The sequence below is a fragment of the Borostomias antarcticus genome (genome assembly GCF_949987555.1).
Source record: "Borostomias antarcticus genome assembly, chromosome: 10".
Classification (NCBI taxonomy): Eukaryota; Metazoa; Chordata; class Actinopteri; order Stomiiformes; family Stomiidae; genus Borostomias; species Borostomias antarcticus.
In genome coordinates this window covers 17,032,401-17,053,605 of record NC_140243.1, presented here as the reverse complement: position 1 = coordinate 17,053,605, position 21,205 = coordinate 17,032,401, and the positions used below count along the sequence as shown (strand labels likewise).

The window sequence follows — 21,205 nt, the reverse complement described above, 5'->3', positions numbered from 1 at the left end:
TAACATTCCAGTAAGGATTGTGAACCAAATATTGCAAAAGAGATTATATGATTGTTTTTCCACACTGCACAGTATGGTTTGCAGATATAGCCTACAGTAAGAATGCTGACCTCTAAATGTCATGTGTTTTTTTCCAGTTCAGCTTTCTATTTGTTCTGCAAAGTAGGCTACTGTCAAATTTGGTGTCATATCTTTATTTTCCGCCCAAATTGATTGGGGCACCAGCAAAAAAGAGTGTTTGATGAACAGTGACCTGCCTCCACAGTTGGCTACCATGTCTTATTATCTCCCTTTCTGTTTCAATGACTGTTGTAGGCTACGTAGGCCTACCAACAGTTATTTATTTCAGTCTGTGTTTTATAACTATATTTTAGGTTAATGGCATAGTGTTGCTTTGCTTCAGTTTGAAGTGTATATTTCACTAATACTTGCAATAAAAAAATAAAAAAGCTTTGCTTTAATTTACTTTCCTTTGCCTCCTGTCTTTTCATATCATCTCTAAACATGACACCCGTTACCCGCACGCCTCTTTCCCGGTACGATGCTTTGACGCGCGTTGAAGTTCCGGATGCTGGCGCGTAAGTAGACGGGAACAACCGGAACCAGAACGATTGTGTTCTTCTCGTGCAAAATGATCTGGCGAGACAGCGAGGTGAGAGAGCTTCTCCGGATTCGAGGCGAAGACGAAATACGGAGACAGGTTACTGGCACTGTGAGAGATACTGCGATATACAACAACATAACGAAAATGCTGAGTAAAAAAGGCATTGTTCGCACCCCAAGGCAAGTAATAGACAAATTAAAGGTGCTGAAAAGAAAATATGTTGCCATTAACAACCAGAAGAACAGAAATGGAACAGGCCTTGTGTATTGGCCATTCTACGAGCTTTGCCAAAATATATTTGGCATCTCTGCAGCCAACCCAGCGACATCCTCGTCCCCTTCACGTTCTCCCAGCTCGGCTGTGGGGGACGATTCCGGAATAAAACGCGAAGCTGGAGCGGAGGCAACGCCGGGTCTGGAAGAGGACGAAGGTACGGAGGGTCTGATCGAGGCTGGACCAGCTGAGGAATGTAGCGCGGAGACCACCAGGACACAGCCTTTACAGTCAAACGGTAGACTACCTATGTTTCTGTGCTGTGAACCAGCCAAAATCTGGACCAATCGTGTATGTAATTTGTTGGAACCATACCTTGTGCCAGCTTCATTTTACAAAGTAGTTCACCTTGATTGAAGAAGGCAGTGAAATCACCTGCCGTATGGAATGTTTTAAACAAAAGCATGCATAGACTCGATCCATGCTGATATGAGTTTGAGACCCGGTGTAATCAAAGGCAACTTGCCTGCTACAGTTTGTTGCGAGTCGTCCTAATGATCTATTTATTATTATTTCAAAGGCTACCGTGTTCGGGCCAGAAAACGGAAGAGGACGAAGATGGAACACATTTCTGCTGCAATAACTACCGTTATGGCAGAGCTGAGGGAGATGGACAGAGCTGCAGCCGCACGTGACGATGCGCGCATGCAGGCGTACATGGAACATGAGAGGGGTCTCTGGGAGATGGAGAAGAGGATGAGCAGGGAAGAACGGGAGCATCAGAGGTCACTCTTTGGGCTGCTGCTTTCCAGGCTCCCAGGCCCTGCACCACAGACTCCACCCCCAGGTAGGAAGGGAGTGGGGACGTTCTGGGGACCTTAACATAACGTTCTCTAAGGCCTGGGCTGCACAACGCTGTCTTGAAGACTGTACAGTAGCTGCATGTGCGTCATTGTCTTCAAAACAACATCGTCTTCGCCCGCTCACACGAGGACGGGATCCAGGGAGACGAAGACAAAAACACCCCTTGCAGTGTGCGAGGCGAGACGACGTTGTGTAACCCTGGCCTTAAGGTCACGAACGTACCTGTCACCTGGTTGAAGTTTTACAGTCGGATTTCTGTAACATAATCTTGTAAATTAATATCTTACATGATATCCTATTATTCCCTTAAATCCAGACCAGCTTTCAGCCCAAAGAAATGGCAAGCTCGCATTTAAACTATGGGTTCTACTGTGACTTGGGCTTTATTCTGGATTTTTTTTTCTCCATGCAGGACAATCTGGTGATGCAGTGTCCCAGCTCCTTTCCCGTCCCTCCTCCCCTGGTGATGCAGGGTCCCAGGTCCTCTCCTGTCCCTCCTCTCCTGGTGATGCAGTGTCCCAGGTCCTCTCCTGTCCCTCCTCCCCTGGTGATGCAGTGTCCCAGCTCCTCTCCTGTCCCTCCTCCCCTGGTGATGCAGTGTCCCAGGTCCTCTCCTGTCCCTCCTCCCCTGGTGATGCAGTGTCCCAGGTCCTCTCCTGTCCCTCCTCCCCTGGTGATGCAGTGTCCCAGGTCCTCTCCTGTCCCTCCTCCCACATGGAAAACAAGATACTTCGTCATCACATCAAGAAGCAACATCCAACCAAAGGCAATCAGATTGTGGGTTCTGGTTGTCGGCCCTCATCCTCAACTCCAATATCATGTAGAGCACCAAAAGGTCCTTCTGTTAAGAGGACTAAGATGTTAATGTGCACCCAGTTCCAGAAGAGTTTCAGATGCCCTTCTGACTTGGAGAGACATCACAGTGTTCACACAGAGGTTCTGCAATTCCCCTGCAATCAGTGTGATAAGACATTCAAAGACAAAGGTAGTCTTAAAACACACAATCAAACTCACACAGGTGAAAAGCCCCATCTCTGTTCACATTGTGGCAGAGCATTTAAGAGTTCTGAAACCCTAAAAACACATGTGCGCACTCATACTGGAGAGAGCCCATTCGCCTGTTCTTTCTGTGATAGAAAATTTAAACAGAGGACAAATCTTACAATGCACACGAGGACACATACAGGGGACAGACCATATTTATGTAGCGCGTGTGGGAAGACATTTTGTTCCTCAGGTGCCATGTTGGTCCACTCACGCTTACATACAGGGGAGCGGCCCTATCATTGTGATTACTGTGGGAAGAATTATATGACTTCACAAAGACTGAAAGTGCATCAGCGATATCACACTGGAGAGCGTCCCTATTCCTGCAAACATTGTGAAAAGTGCTTCCCCACTGCTGCTACACTTACTAGACACATTCGAACTCACACTGGAGAGAAACCACACCAGTGCCTAAAGTGTGGAAAGAGATTTACCCAAACAAGCAATTTGGGAATACATTTGCGTAGTCATAGATGAGTAGTAGTAGTAGTAGTGTACTTTGTTGATCTCCATGGGGAAATTGAATTGTTGCAACATCAGACAGCTTCACATGAAGATTGCTAATCCTGTTGAAAACCAAATAGGCCTTCTATCCTTTCATAAAATGTTTACTCTGAAGTAACGGCTTCAGTTTGAAGTGGATATTTCACTAATATTTGTAATTTAAAAAAAAGTTGCTTTACAGTACTTTGCGTCCTGTGTTCTTATAACATCCATGTGTCATCCCAAAACATGCCAAGTAGGTCCATCTGTGGGTCCACATTACTACAAAACACACCTACAACATATTACACCTGCTAGTACACGACACACGTACTACATCCATTTTTAACAGTGTCGTTTAAGTTTAGGTACCAAAGAGAAAGTGGTTAACCCCTACTACCTATTGGATGTCCCTTCTGGTTCTCTGGCAGACTGTGCTGTCCACTGCAAACAGAGAGACATGCTAGAATAATGAGAAAAGAGCCGTGAGATGAGTGCTTATGGAGCTTGGAACATTCTACTTCGCCTTTATCTTTCCACACATCTTTTTGACCACCCACTGGTCAGAGTAGCAAGTCGGCTAAGGCTCTTGTGACGACATATTGTGCATGCAGCAGGTCACATTGTGGTGGTACTGTGAGGCTCAGCCTCACAGTAGCAGGGAGTACACTGGCATTGTTCGTTCCGCCTTTATTAATAGAACACAAAATAGCATGTTGGTTACTGGACTGTAACTCAAGTCCTATGAGTGGAGTGGAGAGAAGCCTCATAGACCTCATACTGACCCCCATTCTCTCTCGCTGAAATATTATTTTGTCTAACAGAATGGCAGCTCGACGACCCTTTTATTGGCCCCTTATATTTCTCTCATTGGCTGAAGTGCATGCATTTAAAAAAATCTTTGGTCACATTGCCAGTGGCAATGGGGGTACACCCATAACTAATCAGGGCGACTGGTTGCCCCGTCACTCCAACTCACTCCCGTGATTTCATAGGGTGTGATAACGGACTGTATAGTTACAGAAAGCGCCAGCTGCGTTGTTGGCCCTCTAGGACCGAAAGGGGCGAGGCTACATCATAAAGTAATTTGACTCTTGTAGTCCAGTTTCAATAATGGTCAGCATATCGCTAGCAACATCAACCTCAGAATCAACTAAGGCTTCGAAATTCACAAAACTCATCTTCAATTATGTATTTAACTTTTAGAACAAAAGTAGCCTACTCTGTTCTGGGAGTCTGTTAAACACAGACAATTTTCAGCCTACAAAGTGACGTCAGACCTCACAACTCGGCCCTTTTCCGGCTCGATGCTTTGACGCGCGTTGAAATTCCGGATGTTAGCGTGTAAATAGGTAAATAGAAAAACACCGTCACTTGTGTGTCAATGTGTGTTTTTCTTGTGCAAGATGATCTGGATGGACAGCGAGGTGAGAGAGCTTCTCCTGATTCGAGGCGAAGACGAAATAAGGAGACAGCTTACTGGCACTGTAAGAGACACTGCGATATACAACAACATAACGAAAATGCTGAGTGCAAAAGGCATTGTTCGCACTCAAAAGCAAGTAATAAGCAAATTAAAGGTGCTGAAGAAAAATTATCTTGCCATTGTTAACGACCAGAAGAACATAAGTGGAAAAGGCCGTAGGTATTGGCCATTCTACGAACTTTGCCAAAATATATTTGTCAACTCTGCACTAGTCGACCCTAGGCTCCTCAGTTCTTCGGCTAAGTTCCCGTCGCCTTCGGGTTCTACCAGCTCAGCTGTAGAGGACTCAGAAATAAAACGCGAAGCTACAGCGGAGGCTACGCCGGGTCTGGAAGCAGAAGGTACGGAGGGTCTGATCGAGACTGGACCACCTGAAGAATATAGCGCGGAGACCACCGGGATGCCTTCCTTACAATCAAGCGGTCAGTTAAACTACTTTTTCTGCGCCAATTCTATGGCCAAACATGCAATATTTCTGTGCTGTGAACCAGCAAGCCAAAATCTGCACCAAACCAGGGCACATCCGTTTGTTGTTGCAGATACACAAGCTTGATTTTTTACAAAGTAGTTCACCTCAAGGGTAGTGATGAGTAAAGAAGTCGGTATAGGCTACTCTGTATACCTCCGTATACCATCCACTCCTGGGACTGAGATCAGCTGCTGTGGACTGGTATTCAGCCGGGGCGGCTGTAGCTCAGGAGCGGGTCGTCCAAGGTTCGAATCCAGGCTCGAATCCCTCCTGTCCACATGTCGAAGTGTCCTTGGGCAGGACACTGAACCCCAAGTTGCTCCCAGTGAGCAGGCTAGGACCTTGCATGGCAGCTGTCGCCATTGGTGTGTGAATGTGTGTCTGAATGGGAGGCCTTCATTGTAAAGTGCTTTGGATAAAAGTGCTATAATAAGTGCAGTCCATTTACCATATTCAAAATGATATGAGTTTGAGACCCCTGGTGTACACAAAGGCAACTTGCCTGCCATAGTTTGTTGTTGTGTTGTCCTCATAATTTATCTATTTGTAGAACGACTTGAGGGAGGAAGAGAGAGAAGGAAATGTATGTTGGAAATGGAGAAGTTGGATTATAGGTGCAAGGTGTGCCTAGTGACACAACAGTAGGCCACTGACAGATGTGGTCCCTTGCTCAGAAAGGATGTTTGAGGCACTGGTGAAAAGCCAGCGAGCAACTATACAGAAGGACATTGTGTACATAAGTGAGTGGAGAGAGAGAAGGTTTCAGTATGTGATAAAGAAAAGTGTCCTTTTTTGCATTTCGCTTTATATGACCTTTTATGTGTTGCATGTTGTCTTGATGCTTTTAATGTCTCATGTAAAGCACTTTGAATTGCCTTGTTGCTGAAATGTGCTATACAAATAAACTTGCCTTGCCTTGCCTATTCATATATTATGATGATGATTATTATTATTATTGTGATTAGGCAACAAGATGATCTGGCAAGACAGCGAGGTGATAGAGCTTCTCCGGATTCGAGGGGAAGACGAAATAAGGAGACAGGTTACTGGCACTGTGAGAGATACTGCGATATACAACAACATAACAAAAATGCTGAGTAGAAAAGGCATTGTTCGCACCCGAAGGCAAGTAATAGACAAATTAAAGGTGATGAAAAGAAAATATGTTTTCATTAACAACCAGAAGAACAGAAATGGAACAGGCCTTGTGTATTGGCCATTCTACGAGCTTTGCCAAAATATATTTGGCATCTCTGCAGCCAACCCAGCGACGTCCTCGTCCCCTTCACGTTCTCCCAGCTCGGCTGTGGGGGACGATTCCGGAATAAAACGCGAAGCTGGAGCGGAGGCAACGCCGGGTCTGGAAGAGGACGAAGGTACGGAGGGTCTGTTCGAGGCTGGACCAGCTGAGGAATGTAGCGCGGAGACCACCAGGACACAGCCTTTACAGTCAAACGGTAAGTTAAACTACTTTTACTGCATTCTTTATTTAAAAAAAAAAAAAAAGGGTCAGACATGTCTATGTTTCTGTGCTGTGAACCAGCAAGCCAAAATCTGGACAAACCGAGGGCCCAGTGTACAGTATGCAGTTTGTTGCAACCATATCTTGCCTCAGCTTGATTTTACAAAGTAGTTCACCTTCTTGGTTGAAGAGAGGAGTGGGGTAAGCTGCTATATGGACTGGGACTCAAGCTGATATGAGTTTGAGAGCCCTGGTGTACACAAAGGCAACTTGCCTTCTACAGTTTGTTGCGAGTCGTCCTAATGATCTATTTATTATTATTTCAAAGGCTACCGTGTTCGGGCCAGAAAACGGAAGAGGACGAAGATGAAACACACTTCTGCTGCGATAACTACCGCCATGGCAGAGCTGAGGGAGATGGACAGAGCTGCAGCCGCACGTGACGACGCGCGCATGCAGGTGTACATGGAACATGAGAGGGGTCTCTGGGAGATGGAGAAGAGGATGAGCAGGGAAGAACGGGAGCATCAGAGGTCACTTTTTGGGCTGCTGCTTTCCAGGCTCCCAGGCCCTGCACCACAGACTCCACCCCCAGGTAGGAAGGGACATTCTGGGGACCTTAACATAACGTTCTCTAAAGGTGACGGAACGTACTTGTCGGCCGACTGAAGTTTTACAACTTATATCTGTATAGGGGCGGCTGTAGCTCAGGAGGTAGAGCGGGTTGTCTAATGATCGTCGGCGGTTCGGATCCCGGCTCCTCCTGACAACATGTCGAAGTGTCTTTGGGCAAGACACTGAACCCCAAATGGTTCCCAACTAGCAGACTAGCACCTTGCATGGGAGCTGATGCCATTGTTCTGTGAATGTGTGTATGAATGGGCGAATGAGATTGTGGGTTCTGGTTGTTGGCCCTCAGCCTCAACTCCTACATCCTGTGAATGAGAATGAATGGTTGAATGAGAGGCCTTCGTTGTAATATAAGTGCAGTCCATTTACCATATGGGTTCTCAGTCTGAGACCTGTAACATAACCTTGTAGATTAAAGGTGCGGTATGCGGCTTGTGATTTCTTGTTAGACTTAAGCCCCAAACGCACCGGAAGAGTCAATTGACGTGCTTCATTTGACGCGCCTCATTTGACGCTCGTATGGCGCACTGCAGGCGTCAGCTTTGATAGGGAGCTGATTTAGTTAATTTAGATTGATGTGTCCCCATTTGACGCTCCAAAATGTAAACAAGTTCGGAGTAGAAGCGTCAAGGCAGTTTGACTCACCTCAAAACGCTTTTGGTGCGTGATCTGCCATTTAAAACAATTGGTGTAGTTCAAAACGCTAGCGTCAGACTCTTCCAGTGCGTCTGGGGCTTTAGGAGAACATTTTGAAAGCATTTGAAAAATGCAACCGACAAAATCCACACCCCTCCCGGACTTTGAAGTTGGCAACTCAAAATGATAGAATTCACTTATTACCGTCCTGTGACTTCGCAACTGTGATCACAGATTTATTTTTTATTTTAATGTCTGAGCACTGTATTCCTTGATTGCTGTCGGGTTGTAATGAGAATTGAAAAAAAAATATGACAAAAAGTGCTTCTGAGCCAAACCACATACTGCACCTTTAATAGCCTACACATCCTAGTATTCCATTAAATCCAGACCAGCTTTCAGCTCAAAGAAATGTCAATCTTGCGTTTAAATTGAGGGTGCACAAGTGTGACTCGTTTACTTGAGTTGGGAGAGACGCTTGGCTGCCAATTGAGTCCGACCTCTACTCTGAATTGGGCTTTATTCTGGATTTTTTTTCTCCATGCAGGACAATGTGGTGATGCAGCGTCCCAGGTCCTCTCCTGTCCCTCCTCCCCTGGTGATGCAGTGTCCCAGGTCCTCTCCTGTCCCTCCTCTCCTGGTGATGCAGTGTCCCAGGTCCTCTCCTGTCCCTCCTCCCACATGAAAAACAAGATACTTCAGCATCACATCAAGAAGCAATATCCAGCCAAAGGCAATCAGATTGTGGGTTCTGGTTGTCGGCCCTCATTCTCAACTCCAACATCCTGTGGAGCATCAAAATGTTCTTCTGCCAAGAGGACTAAGTTAACCTGCAGCCAGTGCCAGGAGAGTTTCAGGTGCCCTTCTAAATTGAAGAAACATCACAGTGTTCACACAGAGGTTCGGCGATTCCCCTGCAATCAGTGTGATAAGACATTCAAAGACAAAGGTAGTCTTAAAACACACAATCAAATTCACACAGGTGAAAAGCCCTACCTCTGCTCATATTGTGGCAGAGCATTTAAAAGTCCTTACACCCTACAATCACATGTGCACACTCATACTGGAGAGAGCCCATTTGCCTGTTCTTTCTGTGATAGAAAATTTAAACAGAGGACAAATCTTACAATGCACATGAGGACACATACAGGGGACAGACCATATTTATGTAGCGCGTGTGGGAAGACATTTTGTTCTTCGGGTGCCATGTTGGTCCACTCACGCTTACATACAGGGGAGCGGCCCTATCATTGTGATTACTGTGGGAAGAATTATATGACTTCACAAAGACTGAAAGTGCATCAGCGATATCACACTGGAGAGCGTCCCTATTCCTGCAAACATTGTGAAAAGTGCTTCCACTCTTATTCTACACTTAACAGACACGTTCGCACTCATACGGGAGAGAAACCGCTCCAGTGCCTGAAGTGTGGAAAGAGATTTTCTCAAAGGGCCATTTTGAGAATACATTTGCGTAGTCATAGATAAATAGTAGTACTACTGTACTTCATTGATCTGATTTTGTTGTCTGGTGTTCTGTGGGCATGCAGATATGACTTGGTGTCAGTCAAGTCTAACATTTCAGTAAGGATTGTGAACCAAATATTGCAAAAGAGGATTATGATTGTTTTTCCACACTATGGTTTGCAGATATAGCCTACAGTAAGAATGCTGACTTCTAAATGTCCCTCTGTATAGTTTTTTCCCCAGTCTACTGTGAAAAGTCTACTGGCTGTCAACTTTGGTGTCACATCTCTCAAGATTCTTGTATTGATTGAACGAGGCATCAGCAAAAATTAGTGACCTGCCTCCACAATTCCATGTCTCTGTATCTCTCCCTTCCTCTGTGTTTCAAAGACTATGGTGTAGGCTACCAACAGTTCTTTATTTTAGTTCCAAGTGTCTGTTTTATAACTATGTTTTAGCATAGTGTTGCTTTGTTTCAGTTTGAAGTGTATGTTTCACTAATACTTGCAATAAAACGCTTTGCTTTTACTTGCCTTATGTTGTCATATCATCCATGATATATATATATATATAGTCCATTACTTATTGATGGGTAATAAAACACATACAGTAGGGTAATTCATTTCATTGTAATGCATATACAGTGTATGGTACAAAAAGAAATCGGAGTAACTTCTCCATCAAAGTACCCTAAAAGTGCAGAGATACCAAAGATACCTTACCATGAACATTGTCAGTATCTGACTGGTCCATTGGCTCCTCCCCCCTGGTCGCTGGCAGCTCCACCACCAGAAGTCTCCCTGGTACAGCTGTGCTCATCCCTGACCAGCTCAGTTTTGATGAGGACCTGGTTACGCATGTGCTGACCTGCAGCAGGAAGGTGTCAAGGTCCTCCTCACATTTGGTCTTCTCCAAGTTGTTGAACATCAGACCAGAAGCCACAGCCCAATATTCACATTCAAACTGTACAGAGTCAGGGATGATTTTGGTACCACCTAAGGTGACCAAAGAATATTGGTATTTTTGTCTTCCTACATGTACCCCAGTACTCCTACAGTACAATAGGCACTAGCACTAAATGTTATTAATGTATGTATTTTACAAATATCAGCATGTAATCCACCAACTGGAATTGTGTAGTAATTCAATAATAAATGTGAAGGAATGAGTAGTTTAGTTAGTTTATGTAGTAATTTCCCAAAAGCTAAATAGTGTGACAGGAGTAATTAAGTAATAAGCAGTGATTCTATTGTAATTCAAAAGTGTTTGTGTAAGAAATGAAAATGAATTCAATAGTGATCAGTACTACTGTACACAACACTACACATTCAGAAGGAAGTAATTCAATAGGGATAGTGAAGGCATACAGTAGTAAACGTGTAAGCATTGTATTATAATTCAATAATAAATGTGAAGGAATTAATAGTTTTTATGTAGTTATTCCCAAAAACTAAATAGTGTGACAGAAGTAATTAAGTAATAACGGTGTAGTGATTTACAGTAGATAGCTATTATGTACAGTAGTAATCATCAGTAATGATAAGTCCCAATTCTCTGCTCATTGCTACTGAAATTACTACATAAATCACTATTTTTCTACACATCTCAATAGCAATCAAGTAGTGGAACAAGAAGTTTTGTGTAGATATTGTACACTTGTGATGAGTAGTGATTCAGTTGTTCTTTTTAATGAGGGAGCTCTCGACCATATGGACAGCAATACCATTTTCCTACATCCTCGTTATTACTAAATTGTGCCACATCTGATCGAACATCACTCCAGCTGAAGTAGCTAACTTGTTCGTTGATATCAAACCCTCTGTCATCAAGAGATATCTTGAACCTGTTATTAGTATGATAATGAATAAAAATGTATACCGTTTACCTTGATAAGACCGAGCGCGCCACCTACAGCACCCGGGCAGAAGTCATGTAGCTGAGGAGCGTGAACAGTCCTCAATCAGCGTTAATAGCATATCCGGTTTCGACGCCGAAGGCGCTAGACAACGCGATGTCTTTTCAAAATAAGAGCAGGGGCTGATGTTTCAGAACGTGTTATTTCGGTGGGGCTACTGGCCAGCATCCTGATTGGCTGAAGCGAGTGTATATGCAAGCAAACATTTTCAGTTGATACCGCCTTTCATGGGGTGAATAGACCATAGAACATCCTTCATAGAACTGTAGTTACAAAGCTACAGTAAGTAACTAACTTTTATTTCTCTCTGAGATCATCATCAAGCACGCCCTGCACAGGTGGCTAGATTTTCCTAGGATGCGACACAATGTTCACACTTATTTCATTATTTGGGTCGTGTGTCAATGTTGTAATGACTGTTAAGTTTAACAGCTAAGTTTAGGCAACAAAAAGCAAATGAAAGCAATATGAAAGTGAATGAAAGCAATGAAATTAGTTCAAGGCATGAACATTCCATCGCCATCCTAGATAATAAATAAATAAATACTTGCGCCCAGGTGAGCCAATTCTTGTGGCTTTATAAACTTGCGTTTTTAAGTAAGTAACCTAATGCTGTCTCACAAAATCACAAAAAGTACTTTTTTTTGCCCGACCTTTATTTTGAAATTCATGGCAAAAACGCCACCGGATATGGGTTTCGTTATTGAGGCAAGGTTCACACTGCGTTGCAGCTGTCAGAGCAACAATAACAAGAGAAAAGCAGTGAGACGAAGCCCTCAACGCTTTCTCGTCAAGGGCTCAAACACCTCTGTCAGGCCCGAATTAATCGTGTAGTGTCAACAACGTGTAAATTAACTCTGGCCTCCGCTTCATCTTCGTCCGACTCGGAAACCGGCGGTGCGTCGCCGCCACCGCGGAAGAAATCCAGAGATTCAGTCGCAGTGAGAACAGGAGAGATCGCGGCTGCAATTGGGTCACCGGGCCTGCCTGCAGTTTTTGTGGGGCTTTTAACTTTTCCGAGTTCCCCCGTTGCACCTGTCATTCGCTTAAATCCGCATAGTGTTGTCCATATTAACACTCGTAACATGCAGGCCAACGGGGCCGGACAGGGTCAAGATTCAGAGCTGTCCTGCCTAAACAACAGTGCGCAAAACGGAGAAGCGTCCTCCGCCGTGGGTGCTCACTCCAACGGACTCTCAACCACAAACAATGGAAACTCTGTTTGTAACAACAACGGTGTCTCAGCCCAAGGGCCGTCAAACTCCATCGCTTCGGATGCCAACTCCACCGTGAAAAAAAAGAAACGTCTTTCTCAGTCCGAGGAGGATGTGATTAGACTGATCGGGCAACATCTACACGATTTAGGACTGAAGTAAGTAGCCAATGAGTCATCGTCATCAGCAAACATTTAGCAGACAGCTGATACATAATGTCCCTCAAGCCCATTATCATTGAAGTAATCATGTTAACAGTTATATAAATGTGAAGGTCATCATTAATTTATTATCGTAGTAATAAATGAATAGCTATAGCTTTAGCTAGGCTGATACAATGGGAGCAGGCTGGCCAGCCATGGGCCTTTAATCAGGTTGGGTACTTTAATCCTGCACAAATGATGAAGCCTTGCAGTGGTAGGACAGTCAGTTACTCTGGAGTCTAGTAGTAGTACTATATCCACTGTGGTACACAACAGGTAGTGTTTCCCAAGAAAGTGTTAACGTTGTGTGAAACTTTTGAAAAGATTATCATTTTGAAACCTGAGGCCACACGCTGTCACACAGACTCAATCCACAAGGTCACATGGAATTAGCCCTGGTCTTTGTCCCTTTTTTTCTTCCCCCCCCCCCCTTAAATCCTCATGCAAGTCCTAAACGATTTTCCTTTGCAAGACCTCATCTCTTTCTTTCTTCCTCTCTCTCTCTCCCACCTTCTGTCTCTCTCTCCTACAGTCAGACAGTGGACCTGTTGATGCAGGAGTCTGGCTGCAGGCTGGAGCATCCGTCCGCCTCAAAGTTCCGGAACCATGTGATGGAAGGGGAGTGGGATAAGGTAGGCCAACAAACAATCTCTGAATTTCTGGAACATATTAAGCTTATTATGGCATTTATTTCGGTGTGTAGGATGGCCAAGGCCTTCTATCTTCTAGCTCGATTGCCTTGTTGAGAGGGGTCAGGGAAGAATTTTTACAGCTCACTTATCTAGCCCCCGGGTGATTACTGTTTTTTTGCTTCCCTCTGGAATATGTAGAGAGTGGGTCGTATGCCCACCTCCCTTCTCTGTAAAGCGCATTGTGTTGCCTCTGGGTATGAAATGCGCTATACAAATAAATCTTTGATTGATTGATTGATTGATCTTTTGTTCTCCTTATATATTTTATGCTCTTTCAGGCTGAAAGTGACCTGAATGAGCTGAAGGCTTTGATGCATTCTCCAAGTGCTATTGTGGTAAGCCCAAAACTATCAGGGGGGACTAGCCCCAGACAGAGTTGATCTGATATGTAGCTGATACAGTGTGTAAAATACAGGATATTCTCCCTACGTTAACTAAGGAGAGGAGGGCTTTATTTCAATTGCCCTTTACCTCCTTTATGCTCCTTTATTATGTACTGTCACTCAGTGGGGAATACCATATTTTCTGCTTGTCCTCCTGTTTACCCTTTGTGTTTCTCCTGCTCTCCCCGTCTCCCCCCTGCACTCCTCTCTGTGCTCCTCCTCCTATCTACGTCTCTCCGTCCGCGTCTCCTCCCCGGTTTTCCCCTGCTTTTGCGCGTCCGTCTCTCCGCGCCTCCTCCCCAGCGTATGAAGTTCCTGCTGCTGCAGCAGAAGTACCTGGAGTACCTGGAGGACGGCAAGGTCCTGGAGGCGCTGCAGGTGCTCCGCGCCGAGCTCACGCCCCTCAAGCACAACACCGAGCGCATCCACGTCCTCAGCGGGTAACCCAGCCGCGCCACGGTCCCCCCCCCCCCCCTCCGCGCATCCGCCACAGAGAATAGGGCCACAGCGTAGCAGATGTGTGCTAATTTGAGATTTTGCTGATTTAGCTCATTCGTTTGTGAGTTTGTAAGGCACGTTTGATTCACCGTTCCCAATGAGCCACAACCGAAATAGTTGTTCCCAATCTGTGCTGTTTGCCTTTATCCGCCACCCTTTGTAAAAAAAAAAAAAACACACCAAAAAACCACAATACCACAGGATTTATCTTATGCTGATACAATGCTGACTTTTGGACTTGACCCATGTCGGCCATCGGCCATCTCTGTTTTACTGGAACGAGCCTCTCAGACTAATGCTGATATCATCTCCCTGGAAGGTACCTAATGTGCGGCCATGCAGAGGACCTGCGAAGCAAGGCGGAGTGGGAGGGCAAAGGCACCGTGTCCCGCACTAAGCTCCTGGACAAGCTACAGAGTGAGTGCAGGCAGTCACTCTCTCACACACACACACACACACAAACACACACACACACACACACACACACACTCACACACACACACACACACACACCTGAGGACGAGAGACAACACCTCGGTTTCTAGCCCTCTACAAATGACAAATTAACATGTGCTCTCCTCTCCTTTCTCTCTGTGTCCCTCTCCTCTCCTTTCTGTGTCCATCTCCTCTCCTCTCCTGTCTCTCTCTGTCCCTCTCCTCTCCTTTCTGTGTCCATCTCCTCTCCTGTCTCTCTGTGTCCCTCTCCTCTGCTTTCTGTGTCCATCTCCTCTCCTCTCTCTCTGTGTCCATCTCCTCCTCTGCTCTCCTTTCTCTGTGTCCATCTCCTCCTGTCCTCTCCTCTCCTGCCTCCGTGTATCCATCTCCTCCTGTCCTGTCCTGTCTCTGTGTCCAGCGTACCTGCCCCCCACCGTGATGCTGCCCCCGCGCCGGCTGCAGACTCTGCTGAGACATGCGTTGGAGCTGCAGAGGGAGCGCTGTCTCTACCACAACACCAAGCTGGACAGCAGCGGAATGGACTCTGTGTCTCTGCTGCTGGACCACGCCTGCAGCCGGTCAGCTGTCTCTCTCTCTATTTCAATTTTGGTACTTTTATTGTCGCGACGAGGAAATATTTCAAGTATGCTAACGCAAACATACGTGTACAATGAATGACAATGAAAACGTAACGATACAAAAGAAACACGAATGTAGAATCTAGTGATAAGAGTCAAAGATAGATTTACATTCCACTGCTATGCATTGTTTCACTGGCTGGTTGCCACATGCATTGCTGCTAAGGACGAGCAGGACTTTTCTCCCAATAGATATTCTTATTTTGCTCTGTCTGTGAGGTCTTCAAATTCTTTATATTTGCCTTAAAAGTCTGGGAGGTAATGCTCACATTTCCGTGTACAGGTCACAGTGTAAAAGGAAAAAGACGCTCCGTCTCCACCTGTTCTTCCTGTTGATTATCGAGATTATCATAATATTGTGATTTAATCACTTCGTGGGGAAAGTATCGTAAGGTTATCGTATCGTGAGCTACACTGTGATTCCCACCCCTAGTGAACAGAGTGAGTGCAGCCTGTCCCCCCTGGGTAGTCAGGTCTGCCCTTGATCCCTGTGATCCCACTCTCCATGATCCCCCTCTCCACCAACCCTCCATGATCCCCCTCTCCACCAACCCTCCATGATCCCCCTCTCCACCAACCCTCCATGATCCCCCTCTCTACCAACCCTCCATGATCCCCCTCTCTACCAACCCTCCATGATCCCCCTCTCCACCAACCCTCCATGATCCCCCTCTCCACCAACCCTCCATGATCCCCCTCTCCACCAACCCTCCATGATCCCCCTCTCCACCAACCCTCCATGATCCCCCTCTCTACCAACCCTCCATGATCCCCCTCTCCACCAACCGTCCATGATCCCCCTCTCCACCAACCCTCCATGATCCCCCTCTCCACCAACCCTCCATGATCCCCCTCTCCACCAACCCTCCATGATCCCCCTCTCTACCAACCCTCCATGATCCCCCTCTCTACCAACCCTCCATGATCCCCCTCTCCACCAACCCTCCATGATCCCACCCTCCACCAACCCTCCATGATCCCCCTCTCCACCAACCCTCCATGATCCCCCTCTCTACCAACCCTCCATGATCCCCCTCTCCACCAACCCTCCATGATCCCCCTCTCCACCAACCCTCCATGATCCCACCCTCCACCAACCCTCCATGATCCCCCTCTCCACCAACCCTCCATGATCCCCCTCTCTACCAACCCTCCATGATCCCCCTCTCCACCAACCCTCCATGATCCCCCTCTCCACCAACCCTCCATGATCCCCCTCTCCACCAACCCTCCATGATCCCACCCTCCACCAACCCTCCATGATCCCCCTCTCCACCAACCCTCCATGATCCCCCTCTCCACCAACCCTCCATGATCCCCCTCTCCACCAACCCTCCATGATCCCACCCTCCACCAACCCTCCATGATCCCCCTCTCTACCAACCCTCCATGATCCCCCTCTCCACCAACCCTCCATGATCCCACCCTCCACCTGTCGCTCATTCAGCTCTGATGGCTGATTTAGCTGATCACAGTTGACCACAGCTCCACCATGTGACCCCGTTAATGATGACAGAGCGTAACCCTCCCCCGACAGCCCCCTCACGTCCTCGTCTTGTCGTTATCTCTAGGAAACAGTTCCCCTGCTACACCCAGCAGATCCTCACTGAGCACTGCAACGAGGTGTGGTTCTGCAAGTTCTCCAACGACGGAACCAAGCTGGCCACCGGCTCCAAAGACACCACCGTCATAGTGTGGCACGTGGACACCGTGAGCACCTTTTCTCTGTCGGATCAGTTTCGGGGCAGAGAATGAGAAAGGGGAGGGGTTTCTTTTACGGGGGATGGGCAGAGGCGGGAATATGAAAAGGCTCGGAGGGCGGGGGTTGGCTGAGGTGGTGATTGTCCCGCTGATTGACAGGAGACCCACCAATTGAAGCTGTTGAAGACTCTGGAGGGCCACGCCTACGGCGTGTCGTACCTGGCATGGAGCCCGGATGACACATACCTGATCGCCTGCGGACCAGATGACTGCTCCGAGCTGTGGCTCTGGAATGTACAGGTAACCTTCGGCCGCCCTCCCACTCACGCGCTACACTGAGGGGGTAAAAGAGTTCCCTCCGAACCTAAAAGCTGACGGCGGTCGTTCCAAGCCGAAGCATCCTTCCGTCGCTCACGGTCTCTTCTCGTGTGCCCCGTCATCCAGACCGGCGAGCTGCGGACTAAGATGAGCCAGTCCCACGAGGACAGCCTGACCAGCGTCGCCTGGAACCCCGATGGCAAGCGCTTCGTCACCGGAGGCCAGCGGGGGCAGTTCTACCAGTGTGTGAGTGTTCGATTGAACTGAGTGTGTGTGTGTGGGTAGGTGCAGGCATGTGCATGTCAAAGGTCAACTTTATTTATATAGCACTGCTCATACAAACAAATGTAGCACACAGTGCTTTACAGGACATTTTTTCAACAGTTGAAATAGTAGATAAAAATAAGAGAATAAAACACAACAAGTCATATATAGTAAAAGACAATAGAAATTAAGAGAATAGAAAGTAAGTAAAAAATTAAAAGTGAGTATGTAAAAAAAAAAATATATATACAAGATGAAAGCAAGATTAAAAAGGTATGCATGCGCCTGTCAGTTGGTGTGTCAGAGTCAGTTCAGACTCGGGGAGAGGCGGTAGTCTGAGGGCCTGATGCGGTTGTGTTGGTCGCTCTCCAGGACCTGGATGGGAATCTGCTGGACTCCTGGGAGGGCGTGCGGGTCCAGTGCCTGTGGTGCTTGGGCGACGCTCGGACCGTCCTGGCCTCGGACACACACCAGCGAATCCGGGGCTACAACTTCGAGGACCTCACGGACAGGAACATGTAAGACCCGTCTTCCATCCCAACTGACGTTTGTCGTCCGTTAAGTGTCAGGCCCGTCGTGCGGTCGTGGCGAGTTTCTGAATTCTCGTTTTGTCTTGTTACATTAGAGTGCAGGAGGACCACCCTATCATGTCCTTCACCGTCTCAAAGAACGGGAGGTTAGCTCTGCTCAATGTAGCTACTCAGGTAAGCTGTTCCAACCACTGCAATAACCCGTTCTAACCTGAAATGGCTGTTGGAGCCGTACAGGAAGTGTTGTGGTCTGAGTGCTGCTGTTCTGTGTGCGGCCTGCAGGGGGTGCACCTGTGGGACCTGCAGGACCGGGTGCTGGTGAGGAAGTACCAGGGCGTGACTCAGGGCTTCTACACCATCCACTCCTGCTTCGGAGGACACAATGAAGACTTCATTGCCAGTGGGAGTGAAGGAAAGGACAGAGCCCGACCCCACACACACACACACACGCCCGCTCTCTCTCTTTATCTCTCTCCTCATTCCAATTTAGGCTTGACTCTCCTCTTTTCCTAACACACACCTTAAATATGACTTGCTTGGATGCATGCTCATATGTTTCATAGGAGACTCACCTCTCTCCCCTCTGCAGACCACAAAGTGTACATCTGGCACCGGCGCAGCGAGCTGCCCATCGCCGAGCTGACGGGACACACCCGCACCGTCAACTGCGTGAGCTGGAACCCCGCGCTGCCCGGCCTGCTCGCCAGCGCCTCCGACGACGGCACCGTCCGCATCTGGGGCCCCGCCCCCTTCCTGGAGGTCCAGGACGCCGAGGGGCCGAACGGTAGGGACGCCACGTCGCACCCGTCAGTACGGAGAGCGCGCTAGATCGGATATAATCACGACTGTTTGATCGTGGGTTTTGTTTGATTTTAGAAAGGGATGGAACAACGAATGTGTTTTTCAGTGTTAATGCTTCCCATTCTCCCTCACAGAATGTTGTAGCATGGACAGTTGATGGTGACCCAAGGAGAAAAGGACCTCACTGTATCGAATTCTCGAATCACGGAGAATTACCCCGTAGACAGTAAGGAACGAAGAGTAGAAACCTTGAAGTCTTGACGGCTGCTTTCCGCAGGTTTGGCCCTGAGGCTGTGTGGCTGGTCACAATGATGTCACAAAAAACACATCAGACTAATCATGTGAGGTCACACCCAGCTGCCAGACGGACAGCCAGCCAGCCAGCCAGAGACCTGGGAGCTTAGCTGTGCACCTAGCTCACAGTAGCTGATGTCTGTTGCACCAACTGCATCCGGCCCTACCCACTCAGAGCCACCCCCAGGGCCGCAACATTTCACCTGCCTCGACCAGAATTTATTATTTATTATATCGATATTTATTTATTCAGATAACTTGTCTGTTTAATAGTTAAGGCTTTAATGGCAGAGTGGGGTAGGGATATTTAGGTGATCCTTCCATCCAAGTTCTTTTTAAGTAGTTAATTCAAAGCTGCCTCTAAACGTCTCAGTGTGTTTGAGATTAGGGGTTCTCACAAGCTGAAAATGAAGATTATTTTTGCTTTCACTTCTGGAATCTTGAGAGATTTTTAACTGCAGGACTTGAAAGCGTTTTAACCGAATCATGTGAGAAACTCACTGGGATTATCTGTGATGTTACAGTATATGGATATGGTGGTTACATTCTTTAATTTCCTTTTTACTGTTTTACTAAAGTACATTTTAAACTTGAGCATTTCTATGTTTCTGCGTATTCCTGACTCAAAGGGGGGATTGGGAGGAACAACATTATTTGATGGGCATGCTGCATAGGCCTTTGGTCAGTAGACCACTTAGCCAACCAGTTTAGTGAAAAAGGCTGGCTAAAAAGCATTTGATAAGGCTTCACAATGGGTTGGCTTGCTATGCCCCCACAAGTCCTTAAACAGAGGTTTGCTGCCTTCTGAAAATATATAGGGCGGTATGGTAGTTGTGGAAAGCCATTAGGCCATTTGAAGCCCTACTGGTTCACTCTGATTTGTGATGAGGTTGACCTTAGAGTCAACCTCAGAAGGTGTGTGTTTCTTGCCGCTGGTCTTGTGTCCATCATTGTACTGTTCTCTCATCTGCCTTCTCCTCGTTTCTCTTCTTCTCTCACCACACTTCCTCTCTCGCCTGTTTCTCTCTGCCCTTTTGTTTGTCTTTTTGTCGAGTTTGTGGTGTTTTTATGTTGCTTGTTTTCATTTTTTAGGTTTGTAATGCGTCCAACACATCCTGACATTAACAGTCTTTTCAAAGATGTTTTCTGTTTGTATGGAATTTTTGGGGTTCTGTTACATGTTGTGTTTCATGTATCACTTGATTTGTTTTATCTTGTGTTCCTTAGAGTATGATTCACCTCAAGATATTTCCTTCCTATATAAGTGAATTTCTTCTACCATTTCACTATTCATAGATGTATAATGCATTTGTATACACAGGTGCATCAGATAATTATGATCGTGTACAAATTGTTCCTGTTGGACAGTCAAACACACAGACTTGACTGATGATAATGATATTCTGTGTAATATGTGCTGTATATCTGTATATGTTATGGCATGTATTATGAGATAGTGTAAGAAGCATTTAGGCTGAGTGTTTTTCTGTGATACAGATCTCCCCCTGCATCAGGCGAGAGTGCCTGTCCACAGGCCACCCCAGCTGAAACCGTTGTCATAGAACACACACAAATATACATTCACACACACATCAGTACAGATCAAACACTTAAACAATCACAGGTGTGGTGTTCTAGTTAATGCTTATGCAACCAAGTTTTTTTCTTTTGACACCTTTGACTTGATTTTGGGCTGTTCCCCTCCTCGTCGTGATCGCTTGGCGATATGAGAAGCCACTAGGCCTGTTTGTTTGCAGCCAGGTTCTGAAGAACTTATTTTGCATTTAAAATGTGTTATTAAAAAGTGATTGTAACGTTATGTAATGCGTAGGAGAAGTGTTATGTATGCATTATTTTTCAATAAAGCATTCAGGGTTTTAAAACGTGCCTGCCTGCTGACTGATTGAATGTATAACAGAGCAAGCTATCCAAGGAGTCAGACCCACTTCAGGTACAAA

General features: G+C 46.5%; 1 protein-coding gene across 1 annotated transcript; it reads left to right on the top strand.

Moving 5' to 3' along the window:
* Nucleotides 1–12,012: 12,012 nt before the first annotated feature.
* Nucleotides 12,013–21,078, top strand: wdr26a (WD repeat domain 26a). Its single transcript, XM_084445129.1, has 14 exons — nt 12,013–12,648; nt 13,226–13,325; nt 13,664–13,720; nt 14,072–14,208; nt 14,586–14,683; nt 15,120–15,279; nt 16,911–17,049; nt 17,200–17,340; nt 17,485–17,604; nt 17,995–18,140; nt 18,248–18,326; nt 18,435–18,558; nt 18,742–18,936; nt 19,088–21,078. The coding sequence occupies exons 1-14, from the start codon at nt 12,362–12,364 to the stop codon at nt 19,108–19,110; spliced, it is 1,806 nt and encodes a 601-aa protein (XP_084301255.1). The 5' UTR covers nt 12,013–12,361; the 3' UTR covers nt 19,111–21,078.
* Nucleotides 21,079–21,205: the final 127 nt, after the last annotated feature.